The sequence below is a fragment of the Carya illinoinensis genome, chromosome 13 (genome assembly GCF_018687715.1).
Source record: "Carya illinoinensis cultivar Pawnee chromosome 13, C.illinoinensisPawnee_v1, whole genome shotgun sequence".
Lineage (NCBI taxonomy): Eukaryota > Viridiplantae > Streptophyta > Magnoliopsida > Fagales > Juglandaceae > Carya > Carya illinoinensis.
In genome coordinates, this window is record NC_056764.1 from 8,784,148 (window position 1) to 8,797,684 (window position 13,537).

The 13,537-nt window shown below is 37.7% G+C and overlaps 1 protein-coding gene across 4 annotated transcripts in view; it reads left to right on the forward strand.

Moving 5' to 3' along the window:
* LOC122291849 (DExH-box ATP-dependent RNA helicase DExH11) overlaps positions 1–13,537 on the forward strand; it is a 37,296-nt gene that overhangs the window by 3,145 nt on the left and 20,614 nt on the right. For all 4 annotated transcript variants that reach the window (XM_043099867.1, XM_043099869.1, XM_043099866.1 and 1 more), the window contains exons 6-18: positions 1,580–1,758; positions 1,854–1,961; positions 2,786–2,887; positions 3,166–3,366; positions 3,509–3,619; positions 4,212–4,279; positions 4,487–4,889; positions 5,631–5,786; positions 5,866–5,976; positions 6,210–6,263; positions 8,151–8,408; positions 8,857–8,966; positions 9,607–9,760. In XM_043099867.1, coding sequence (XP_042955801.1) covers positions 1,580–1,758; positions 1,854–1,961; positions 2,786–2,887; positions 3,166–3,366; positions 3,509–3,619; positions 4,212–4,279; positions 4,487–4,889; positions 5,631–5,786; positions 5,866–5,976; positions 6,210–6,263; positions 8,151–8,408; positions 8,857–8,966; positions 9,607–9,760 — 2,015 coding nt within the window. The remainder of the gene's footprint in view (positions 1–1,579; positions 1,759–1,853; positions 1,962–2,785; positions 2,888–3,165; positions 3,367–3,508; positions 3,620–4,211; positions 4,280–4,486; positions 4,890–5,630; positions 5,787–5,865; positions 5,977–6,209; positions 6,264–8,150; positions 8,409–8,856; positions 8,967–9,606; positions 9,761–13,537) is intronic.

Below are 13,537 nucleotides of genomic sequence, written 5' to 3' on the forward strand. Positions count from 1 at the left end.
AGGACACGAAAAAAAGTCAATTTGCCCCCACTATCTGTTGTTGAGAGGGAAGAGAAATCTCCAAAACTTGTTTTTCATTACGATTTTGATTGTGTTTTAAAGGTTTAAACGGACGGTCTGTATTGTCCTCCAAGTCTCTCCACTTATGAAGAGATTGAAAAATAGGCCCTAAAAGAAGTTATTTGTTTTTCTCTCACCACTCAATTTCTCGTTAAGGTAGGCAAAGGGAAATGCAATGAACTATTTTTCATCTACTTCTTTTAAAAGAAATGCATTGTCCAACTTCTAGTGCGTGTAGGGTTGAAGAAGCATTACTTTTATTATAAGTTGCATTAGAAGTTTGTGTTATTAAGGCATTCACTATCAGGTTTCAGAATTTGGTATTTGTTGGGGGTGGAGGGGCCATGGGTTTGAGTTCTCATGAGCGATTGAGATGTACTTAACTATTGGAGTAAGGATTGTGACTTGATTCAGATTATTGTTGAAACTAAATAAGATTAATGCTATAAAGGGGAAAGAAACAGATTAATGCTTTACTAGGGAAAGAAACATAAAACGTACTTTAAATAGTTTTGGTTTATTTATGGGTTCAAGATTAAAGCAGTTTAACTGGGATGCACATAAAGACACAAACCCCATAATGTTACAGTTCATTTACCCTGAACCTCTTGCAAATCTTCCTGGTTTAAATGCAAGATGAACATTGCTTGCTTCATTTTTTTCTCTAGGGATATGCATCACCCTTTTCATTTTGCAGTGTGCTTGCATGTGTTCTGGGTACTTAAAGTTTAAATCAAGCCAAGCTGCACCCTATAGGTGAAAGGGCGAAAGCCCAATGAAGGCCTATGCTAAAGTAAGAAAGTATGAAAATGAGTACATTAAGGGTATGTTTGGGTAATGAGATTTGATGAGAAATTCTCAAAACTTCTCACAATTTCCCTTCCCAGACATCGTTCAAACACGAAACACTTTTCAATTTCAAATCTTCAACCTTTTCATCTAATCATTACAATTTTTACAAACTTTAAAACAAAAATAATATTAAAAAATAATATTCAAACAATTTTTTCAAGTTTATAATATTTTTATTTAACTTTTTCTCCCTCCTTTCCCAAAACCTAATAAAATATCTTAACTCAAATATTTTACTACTATTCACAGACCATTTCATTACTATTCACATAATTCTGAGATACTTCAAGTGTCCAAACAAGCCTTAAGATTACGAAGTCAATTAGCCGTCTACAAATGGAAAGGTGTTGGCATGGAGACATGTAACCTAATTTGTTTTCTAATTTTGGATTTGCTTTCGTTTAACAGTTTTTTCTATAATGGGAATGGTTCCAGGAAAATGTTATTGTATTTGAATAATCTAGTGGTTTTCTACAAGAACTACATTTCCACATACAAAACACCTAGGTATCACTTTTCTAGATGTCTTGTAACTTGGAAAATTGGTCACCACTAGATAGTATTGACTGGCGTCTATCTGAGTGGCAAGCCAACTTAGCCTAGGGAAGATGAGTTTTGCAAGCAGTTTAGTCTTTTTTTAGGCTGACTTCCAATACTGAATGTGAAGGTGCACCATCAGAAGTTGAATCTGTTAAATCAGAAACTGAAGGAAGTAAGGATGATGAATCCATTGGTGCCAATGAGCCAGAATTATCTCTGTTGGATGATATCTTGTCAATAGAAGCAGGAGGATCGACATCAACATTGGATGGGAATCATGTTGGTGGTGCACAGCAGCGGCAGGAGGTAACTTTCTTAGATTTGAAAATCTCATGTTTTTGCTGTGCAGTCTGCCTCTTTCTCTGTTGGTTCTTTTATTTTTTAACTTTGTCAACGAGCAGGCCTGGGCTATTGTTGGAGGTAGTGAAGGGATTGCAGAGCGCTTCTATGAACTTGTTCCTGATATGGCATTAGAATTTCCTTTCAAATTGGACAAATTTCAGAAAGAGGTATTTGGTCCATGCATATCTCTTTTGCGATCCATTTATATATTAAGTTTTCTACTGCTAGAAAATTTGTAACACTTCAATGGAAGATCCAAATCACATAGCCTATACTTCAAAAGGACTAGTCAATAATATAATTGGAGTCCAATCGGAACCTTATAAAGGGCAAGAACTTCTCATTCCCAAACAATGTGGGATTTCATACACCACTTACCCTTATTTTTATTATATGGGATATCACAATCTCCCCCTCTTAAATTCCTGATGTTCTCGTCGGGCCTGTATGTTATAGGTGGCATGGCTTAAGTCTCGCATTTTTGGTTGTGATAGGCTCTGATGCTATTTGTAACGCTCCAATGGAAGGCCTAAACCATATGACCTATACTCTAAAAGGACTAGTCAATGATATAATTGAAGCCCAATTGGAACCTTATAAAGAGCAAGAACTTCTCATTCCCAAGCAATGTGGGATTCCATATACCACCTACCCTTATCCTTATTATATGTGGTATTACAAAATTCTTAGTTCATAAACATGATTTTGTTTAAGAGATGAAGCATTCAGGGATATATTGCTGTTTCTTCTTTGTAACATCTGTATTTTGTTTGTAAAGAAATGGTTTTCTTGCTACTGTCATCAAAGCTTTTGTGTTATAATAGTATGCAGGTTTTTTTTGTTGACATGCTTTCATACAAGTTTGAATCCTTTGTGCATGGTGCTATTTAATCTTTCTTTTATTTTCTTTATAACTGTGATAACTTAAAGAGTGGCCGAGAATCATGTTATCTGCAGCCTGAATGGGATTTTTTTATTGTAATAATTGCAGGCTATATATTATCTCGAAAAGGGAGAATCTGTTTTTGTTGCTGCTCATACATCAGCTGGAAAGACAGTCGTCGCGGAATATGCTTTTGCTTTGGCATCAAAAGTATGACTGGACCATGCACTGATATGTCATATTGTATTTTTTTGCCACCAATATTTAAGTGATTTAGCAGTTGGATGTGGTATATTGATTTTGTAATAAAATTCTTAGAAAAAAAAAATTCACCTCATGTATTTACTGGTAAAACAAATATTGATTTTCTGATCTCCTGAAGTTTGAGACTCCACCTCATGTATTAGAATATTAAAATTCAAGCATGTGCTCCTGTCAAGTATTGGACTCTTATCCTAATTTTTTTTCTTGATTATAATGCCATGCAGCACTGCACAAGAGCTGTATATACTGCACCTATAAAAACCATCAGCAATCAAAAATATAGGGATTTCTGTGGGAAATTTGATGTTGGGTTGCTTACTGGTGATGTTAGCTTGAGGCCAGAGGCTTCTTGTCTAATCATGACCACTGAGATATTGAGGTCAATGCTCTACCGGGGTGCGGATATTATACGTGACATTGAATGGGTAAAAGGGATCCTTCATTTTTAACTGTAATTTTTGCCTTTCCTTTTTCAGATGAAGTGGTGTCATTCCATTTTTTTTGCCATTCTCTGTATTTTCTAGTCTCCTGAGGAATTTTTCTTGCCTTTTTGCTATGAGGAAACAGGTTATATTCGATGAGGTGCACTATGTCAATGATATTGAAAGAGGTGTTGTCTGGGAGGAAGTTATAATTATGCTTCCAAGACATATAAATTTTGTTCTTCTTTCGGCCACGGTATTTTTCTCTGTTTAATATGCATGTACTTAATGAAAAGTTCTTTTGAAATTAATTGCTTTGATAGTAAATTATGAAACTTCAATGATTTTAACATAGATTTTGCAATCTTTGAAATTGTGATGAGTTGTAGCCATTGGTCCATATTTTTATGTAACCTTCATTTAAGCTTTAGATCTATGAATTAATGAAGTTGCTTTTGGTTCTAGCCTTGCTTTGCCTGCTTGCTCAAAGTCTGAAATGCTACCTGGTACCTCCAGAACCTCCTTCCTTAGTTGTGAGTGGAGGTTGCTAAGTTAATTGCATGGATGGAAGCATGCTGGGTAACAAGTGAAGTTGGTTGCATACTTTGTCTGACACTGTACCGTGAATGCCTTAATTCCTGATATTATAAATTAGTTGTTAATAAGTCTTCTTCCAGACAAAATCGTTTGTTACCACATAATTATACTTCTCTAGCAGCTCTGCTCATGTGATGATATGTATCAGTTGCATTTCTGTGTTGTTTAGAGTTGTTTATGCCATGCCTCTCTCACTTTATAGCATCAAGATGGTTAACATGTTTTATGAAATATTTATCACCATTTTACAGGTGCCAAACACAGCTGAGTTTGCTGACTGGATTGGTCGGACTAAGCGGAAGGAAATCCGTGTAACTGTGTAAGTAGTGAATTGATATGCTAACTGGCATTCAATTTATTTTCAGTGTCTTGAGGTTTTTATATTTTTTAACATTACCACTTTTTTTCTTGCTTTATTTTGATATTTTTTTTCCTATTTGCTTTGCATAAATATGAACGCAGCAGAAAGAAAATTTACATTATGAATTTCCTGTGTAAGTTTTTGCTATTGTGTTTTTGTTATCAGGACTACAAAAAGACCAGTACCACTGGAGCATTGCATATTTTATTCTGGAGAACTTTACAAAGTATGTGAAAGTGAAACATTTATGCCTCAGGGACTAAAGGCTGCTAAAGACGCATTCAAGAAAAAGGCTTTGACTGCTGTAGTTGGTACTGGATCTTACAGTAGGACTGGATCTTATGCTGGAGCCTCAGCTACTCATGATGGGCATCGATCTCAGAGACCTGAACATTCTAATCGGGGGAAACAGAACAAGCATTTTGGTAGCCAATTTCGGGGAAGCTTACCTGGGACTGGTGGGGGGAATCAAAATGGGAACGGCCAGAATAGTTGGGGGTCAAGGAGATCAGATGCTTCCTTGTGCTTGTTGCTTATTAACAAGCTATCAAAGAAATCACTTTTACCTGTATGTTAGAATGCATCTTCCTTCAGTTTATCTTTGTTACTCGGGCCATGTTTTATTTTGGTAATTCTGAATATGTCACTGAGAACTTCTTCAGACTTTGGTTTTGAAGCTCTGAACTTCTTCAGACAATGTGTTAATACTGGATTTCTTTCTTTCTTAGATATAAAATATAAATGAGAACATGAAAACTTTTGAAGTTTATAAAAGCTAAATAGATTTTTTCGGGAATTTTTTTTTATAAATTCTCCCGTTTTCACCCATAATATGGAAAAGGAAAAAAAATCTTGTTCTTTTATTCACCTTCATCATCTTCATTTTATTATCGTCCATAATCTTCTACTTTCGATTGTAAACTCTAATTAGGTTATTCTCATGTACTTGGGCTTTGCCTACCGCTGTGAATAAAACTTCTTTATTACCAAAAAAATAATATTTGTTTCTCACAAGTAACATGCTCTTATTTTCTGCTGCAATATCTACGAAATGGTAGATTACTCTATTAATTGCCCTGGTAATGGTCAGTTGCGACTTACTGTTCTTGACGGAGCCCTGATAATTTAGAGGCATTTCCTTTATGGTGATATTTGGATACTGGTAAAAAAGATGAATTTACAATTTGGGTTTAATATGAAATTATTTTTAAAATTTGATGTGCTTATTTATTTATTTATTATCATAAACAGGATTTGTTATCATTAAAATGTTCTGTAACTCGAGCCTTTTCTTACCTCGTCTGTGTAGGTGGTGATATTTTGTTTCTCAAAGAATCGCTGTGATAAATCAGCTGATAGTTTGTATGGGACTGATCTCACTAGCAGTTCTGAGAAAAGTGAGATTCGTGTTTTCTGTGACAAAGCATTTTCCCGTCTGAAGGGGTCTGACAGGAATTTGCCACAGGTTGGCAGCTAAAAGATTATTCATTGTCAATTTATACGGCATTTGAGTTTTGCAGGAAATAAAATGTTGTGATGTGCAGATTGTTAGAGTTCAAAGCCTACTTCATAGAGGAATTGGTGTCCACCATGCAGGGTTGCTTCCAATTGTTAAGGAAGTTGTTGAAATGCTTTTTTGCCGTGGTGTAGTCAAGGTAAATACGTCTTATTTGTGGACTGTTTTAGTGTTTATAATGTTCAGATTGGGGTTTTCAACATGCTGCTGCTGCTGTCCTGATGCTCTTAAGATGTTAAGATAATGCTGCTATCAACTTCTTTATAAAGAATTAGACTGAGTTTTTGCCACTATTATTTTGTGTGTATTTGATTTCTTACGGTCGTCTTAGAAGTTGTAGTGGGTTGATGCTTCTGTGTTTGTATTTTGTAGGTTTTATTTTCAACAGAGACATTTGCAATGGGGGTTAATGCTCCAGCTAGAACGGTGATGCCTTTTTATGATTGTACCTTAATTCGAAGTTACATACTGCTACGGCATGAAAAGTCAGATTAGGTTTACAATTTATTGTAAATTTTGGATTTGTGGGGTCTTTTAATTTTGAAATGTTGAGTGTTCAGTTTTGTTTTTTGAAAGTCAATAGTGCTGCTGATACTGCAGCAACGAGTCAGTTCCCAGACATGCTAGTCCGTAGTATTTTCTTTGGTTTTCATCTCTCTCTCTCTCTCTCTCTCTCTCTCTCAATTATTATTTTGGGTAATTGCTGCTATAAGTAAACGAAACTTTTATTGAAGAGTGCAAAGGCTTAGCCCCAGTACAACACTTTCTAGACAGGCTTTCCTGTTGTGAACCTTTAATTTGGTGTTGCATTGATAATAAGTACATATTCTGTTTGCAATGTAAGCATCAAGCAGCATAGTAGCTGTGATGGACATGGTTGGGCTAAAGCTTCTTAACTTTGGTCCATTTTTTACCTAACCTAGACGATGGTTTTGATTGGAAGCCTGAAGTTGCCAGCACTATCACCTAGCAAAGATATGCATGGTCTGCAGACATTGGAGTTGCGTTGTTTGTATTGGTGTATAGTTAAATGTTCAGAGGTAGAAAATTGGGAATTAACAATCCTAATGATATTTTTTATAGGTGAAATATGATTTTATTTTATCAAGTAAATAGGCAAAGCCCAAGTAGACAGGAAGTATACAGATTTTTTTTGATAAGTAAGAAAGAAAATTTTATTGAAACGAATGAAATAGGCGAAGCTCATGTACACAAGATTTATACAAAAGAAAACACCTAATTACATTCTAGGAAGTAGAAAGCAACAACAAAAAGTCATGACCTGGAGCTCCATTAATCACTAAAGCAGAAAACCATTGCAATAAAGAGTACACAAAAAGATTCCGAATATCCTCCAAGGTGCACTTCTTATCTTTGAAACACCGCCCGTTCCTTTCCCACCAAATGCACCACATAAGACACAAAGGAACCATCTTCCACACCGCAGCCACTTGAGAACAACCATATAGCCCATTCCAACATGCAAGAGGATCCACCACTCTCAAAGGCATCAACCTAGGCAACCTGATTCTACTAAAAACTCCATCCCACAATGCCTTAGCCACCTCACAATCAAAAAGTAAATGATCCACAGATTCCCCATGCTTCTTACACATGAAGCACCACTCCATACCAATAAGGCAATGCTTCCTCAAATTATCCATCGTCAAAATGTTCCCAAGCGATGCTGTCCATATAAATAAACCAACTTTGGAAGGCATATGAGACCTCCAAATACGCTTCCAAGGAAAAGGAGGACTTCGCTGAACAGTCAACACCTTATAATACGACCAAACCGTAAACCAAGCTACAAGTTAGGATCTAGAAATGGATACAAGAAAATCATGGAAACTAGTACCATTGAGAACAATGACAGAAGTCCACAAGAAGGTATGAAAGAAGAAACATCTAGGATCATCCAAAGAGCATTCTCGGTCTTCAAAATTCCAACCATTCATTTCCAGCCAAATACACCACATGAGACATAGGGGAATCATCTTCCACACTGCAGCAATTTGGTGATTACCCTCGAGGGCTCTTGAATTTGGTAATATCATAATGATATTAGTTGGGCTTTTCCACAAAATTGTAAATGGGAATATCTGATGATCATGTGTATTGTTAAATGTTTCAGAAATAGAAGCATTGAGAATTAACAATCATAATGAAATTAGTTGTGCTTTACCATAAAATTATAAACGGGAGTATGTAATGATAGTGTGAAGGCATTATATTACTCATATGCTATGCTTTATCTAGTTGCAGGCTGGAAATTTTGTATTTTCAATTTTGACGTAATGAAGGTTTTTGCAGGTTGTTTTTGATTCTTTAAGGAAGTTTGACGGCAGGGAATTTAGACAATTATTGCCAGGAGAATACACTCAAATGGCAGGCCGTGCTGGCAGAAGAGGACTTGATGAAATTGGTACAGTTGTTATAATGTGCCGTGACGAAATCCCAGAGGAGGGGGACTTGAAGCATGTTTTAGTTGGGAGTGCAACTAAGCTTGAATCTCAGTTTCGGCTGACCTATATCATGATCCTGCATCTTCTTCGTGTTGAAGAATTAAAGGTAGACATTCAATTAATTTCAACTTTTTTCTGATAAATGATCGTGGATAAAATTTTCTTGGAGAAAACAGAGCCTCTTTCCAAACTTCTGTAGCTTAGGATGTCCATTCAGATACTCATCATCATACCTTCTGTGAAACATGAATGGAGAGCATTAAAAAGATTTTGTGCATGTAAAATATTTTCAGTATCATAGCCAAAGTGTTGGGTGAGTAACTGTATCTACAATAAACTTTTCTGGGACTGACTTTGCATCAAGGTTTTTGTTTTTCAAGAATCTTACATGTTCCGATAGTTGTGCAAGGGTTTGACTTTTCACTTTCATGGTCCAAGGGATCATCTCCTGCACTCTGTTATATATTACTGTCCTTCTTAAGTTTTTTCCCAGCCTCTTTCTAACCAATCAAGTGAGTTCATTTAACTGAGTTTGGATGGGACTTCAACTTCAGGTGGAGGACATGCTGAAAAGAAGCTTTGCTGAATTCCATGCTCAGAAAAAACTTCCTGAGAAAGAACAACTTCTGATGCTAAAGCTTGCTCAACCCACAAAAACAATTGAGTATGTCGACAGAATCTTGATTGTTAATTGGTGGACATAATGCCTCATAATAAATGTTTTTATTTTTTGTTAATATGCAACTTTATCCTGGAATCTTTTCTTACTCCATGTTTTGGATGTTCATTCTTTAAAGTTGGTTCTTATACTTTTCTGAATGCTTTTTTATGAGTAGAATGCTGAAGGAGCAATATATAACTCATAGGTATGAAGAAGTACGACTTTCCAGCATAATAAAACTTTATTGATCTTGGAAAAATTGAAGCATCTTATTTCAACGAAACAGATTTCAGACAAGGTTCTTGTGGCTCCACTTCAATTTCACATGTTATGAAGGGGAAAAGAGACCCTTAACTCTAAAGTTTTGGTCACGCTATACATTCTATAGGCCTGGAAGTAGCATTGATGACTTGTTTGAGAATTTCATTATATTCTAACAATTTCATATGGGTGTCCGTCTATTAGTTCATTTTTCTCAGGGTGGGTCAATCCTTGCCTTCTTTGTCCTCTGCAAGTATGTTTCAATCTGAGACATGAGGGCAAGGGGACTATTCCAGCTTATTTGTAAGATGCTATGCAAATGATTCTTTTTCTGTTCTTCCATTGTATGTATAATGCTTGAAGTCTGTTTTTTTGCATGTAGATGTATAAAAGGTGAACCAGCCATTGAGGAATACTATGAGATGTACTCTGAAGCTGAAGAATATAGCAAGAAGATATCTGACGAGGTCATGCAGTCCCCTGTTGCCCAACAATATCTTACTCCTGGAAGAGTGGTGGTAGTAAAATCACAATCGGTGAGTACCTATTTATGGTGTGTGCTGGATCTGCAGGTTTACCAACTTCTTAAAAAATGTATTTGCTGGTATACAGTGGTATAATGGAGACGTCATTATATTTTGACTACCTTAACATGTTTGTTTTTTTTTTGGGGGGGGGGGGGGGGGGGGAGTTGCAGCACTTGACTTGTCTTCTGAGTGTTATACATATATTTTCTTTATTAGTGATGCTCAATCTACAGCCAGGAACTACTTTGGAGACCAGAACTGATACTGTCATCTGATATGGGTAGGTTTTGGTTGGCATATTACGATGGAAGACATACTTTTAATACAAAATGACAAAAAATATATAGAAGCTAAAATGAAGGAATTACAACTAAGATTTGACAAAAAAAAAAAAAACACTATATTTTTCTGTAACTGAAACTTTGCCTTTTACAATTCACCCTTGAGGGAGAGACATTAATAGCAAAGTTAAGTGAGGTGGCTTGGTACTTTCCATGTTTATACGGCTGACTAGTGCTGTTGTGATGCTGGTAACCCTTGCAGCCATTGAGGAAGGTGGATTGGTCAAATAATTCTTTTGACTGGGTGTTGAGGAAGGTTGAAGAAATTAGGAATTGTGTGGGGATTTCTTGTGACGGATTTGAGAAACAGTTTAGAGCTATTCTTATTGCCATTGAGGATGGCCAACCTGCTCTGGCCAGATCAGCTACCAAAAAGGAAAGGAAGTTGAAAAGGTTGGAGTGTACTATCAACTATAACAATAGGGAAGGGAGTGCCTTTAGAAATAAAGGTAAGAAGAGGGCTGTCAATGGTTCCTCATGAAACCCAAGATCATCTCTTGGAATGTCAGGGGGCTAAATGACTGTAGGAAACGCCTTCGTGTGAAAAATATCATTCGTCAGTGGAAGGTAGAGGTTATTTGTTTTCAAGAAACTAAATTGAAGTTAGTTAACCAATCGGTGGTTAATAGCCTATGGAGTATATTGAGTGCGTGTTTCATTTGGGATCGATGTTGAGCTTCATATGTTTGAAAGTAGAATCAAGACTTTTGTTTTTTTTGTATAGGGGGGTAATTTTATTTGCATTACTGAGAGAAGCAAAAGGGTGGTCAAGTTTGTTTCCCTTAGTGTCTCGGTAGTGTCATGGGTGGTTAAGGATATGGAGGTTTGCTTGGCATACTGGTTTTGTTAGAAAGCTGTGGGATGGTCATGGTGTCCTTTTTATTCAGTGCCTTGCAAATTCGAGGGGGCGCTTTCTATTAGTGGATGATTATGGGAATGGGAATAAGAGGGGTTCTCTGATTATTCCTGAAGGCTTGAAGGGTAGAGTTTGAGAAGATTTCATGTTCAATGCTCGCATAGTGGCTAACTCAAAAGTCTCTGTTTTGGTTGATAAAAACAGAGCTCAAATTGCCTAAGCCTTTCAAGCTCAAGTTAGGTATAAGGAGGGATTTGATGGTTCATTGCCCTTGGGGAAGATTTCCCTCCCAACGGATACTTCATTTGCTTTGGTCTGGAGGAAACCGGCAAGTTTTCCGGCAGGAATAAGATCACTCAGTGAGGAGGATGTTAGTCAGAAGAAAGGGAAGGTTATTGGCAGTGAGGTTCAAGATGGGCGGCAGTCTTCATCGCATGTTGACAAGTGGCATCACAAGGAGGAATGTGGGGTGGGCGGTTTGCATTCCAATGTTGGGAGAAGTTGAAAGGGTGTTGTGGGCTGCTAAAGTATAGTTATCAGGAGTTTTGGAGATGGTTACAAGCTTAATGACCAAAATAGACATGGGCTTAAATTTGGTCATGGGCCTCACCAGTGGGAAGAATAGCCCACTTCTATTAAATCCAGCCTCATATGTTGATACTGGGCTTAAGTTGGCATTTGCAAGAGGCAATGGGCTGGGCTCAACCAAAAAGGCTGGAGGAACTTCGAGGCTCGTTTCTAAAATGTGGTAGGTCAAACACCTTATCGGGTCCTCCTCGAGCTCGAGTAAAAATGCCTCTCAGGTATCGCTAGTAGTCATTCAGGGCATATCTCCGACGTCGTGATCGGCGACCATCCTGTTCTTGAGTTAGCGCCAATCTCCGTCTTGAACATGGAAGTAAGTGGTGGAGGAGCCATGGATACCTCTGTGGCCGTGCAAACTGAGTCTTTTCCCGATCCTCAAGGTGTTTCTAGTGTCCCCAACTAGACTGATGCTTCCCAGTAGCCATCTTTAGTATTTGGTGAAGCCGTATCTGACGAGTTTGTGAGGGTGTCTTCCCAGTTGAATGTCGAGGAGGAATTATCTAGGGTTTTGTGTACCACTATGGATGAGGTTTTGGGCATCTCGGATGAAGGGTCTGTTGAAGAACTTGATTTACAGATGATATGCATGGAGTCTGGGGTGGAGGCTTCACCTAATGGTTTGAAAGATGTGGGGGATGAGCCTAGTCCCATTTGCTCTATGCCTCTAATGTGTTCTTGGGAAGGAGTTCATTCTGATTGGGTGTTGTAGAAGGTGGATGGAATCCACGATTGTATAAGGATTTCTTGTGAGGGATTTGAAGAGCAATTTAAAGCTCTTCTTATCACCATCGAAGAGGGTCAGCCTTTCTTGGCTAGATCCCACTCAAAAAAAGAAAGAGCTTAAGAGATTGGTTTGTTCTATCAGTTATGATGCAAGGGAAGGTAGTGCTAGTACAAGTAGGCACAAAGTCAGAATCAATAGTGTCTTATGAAGCCAAAGATTCTCTCTTGGAATGTACGGGGATTGAATGACCCGTGTAAGTGCCTTCGGGTTAGAAATATGATTCGGAAATGGAAAGTAGATGTCATTTGTTTGCAAGAAACTAAACTGAAATTAGTAGACAGAAATATTATAAGAAGTTTGTGGGGTTGTTCCTATGTGGGATGGGCTTCATTTGCTTCTCAAGGGGCTTTGGGGGGTATTATTTTGATGTGGGATAAGAGTGGTGGATGAATTTGTTGGGGAATATTTGGTGGCTTGTTCTTTTATGAATGTTAATGATGGCTTTGGGTGGAGCTTTGCTGGTGTATATGGGCCTAACGTTGATAGTGAAAGAAGATTTCTTTGGGATGAGATTGCTGGTTTTTGCAGTTGGTGGGAGGGTGCGTGGTGTATTGGTGGTGATTTTAACATTACTAGGTATCCTAGTGAAAGGTCGGGGGATTCTCATATTGGCCTGGCCATGGCTGATTTTTCTGGTTTAATCTTTGAATTGGACTTGGTTGACTTACCTTTGGGAGGGGGTGATTTCACTAGGTTGAATGGGAGGACATGGTTCAGGTTGGATAGATTTCTTGTTTCCCCTTCTTGGGAGGCGCATTTTTTTGATTTATGTCAAAAATGTCTCCTTAGATTAAGTTCCAATCATTTTCCCATCCTCTTGGACTGCGGGGGTATTCATGAGGGGTAGAGATATTTTAAGTTCAGAACACCTGGCTAAAAGCTGATGGATTTGTAGAAAAGGTAAGAGAGTGGTGGTCCTGCTATCAGTTGTTGGGTACACCCAGTTTTGTTTTAGCTGGTAAACTCAAGGCTTTGAAAAAAAAATGGAATGAGGAAGTATTTGGAAATTTAGGGGATCAGAGAAAGTCTCTCTTAGAGGAGCTATCTTGCTTTGATGAAAAAGAAGCTGCCGGGGTTTTATCGGTTGATGAAAAGGAAAGAAAACTTGGTGTTGCTACTGAACTGGAAAGAATTACACTCATGGAGGAGATTTCTTGGCGACAGAAGTCTCGTACCCTTTGGTTGAAGGAAGGGGATAAGTGCACCAAATTTTTTCATAG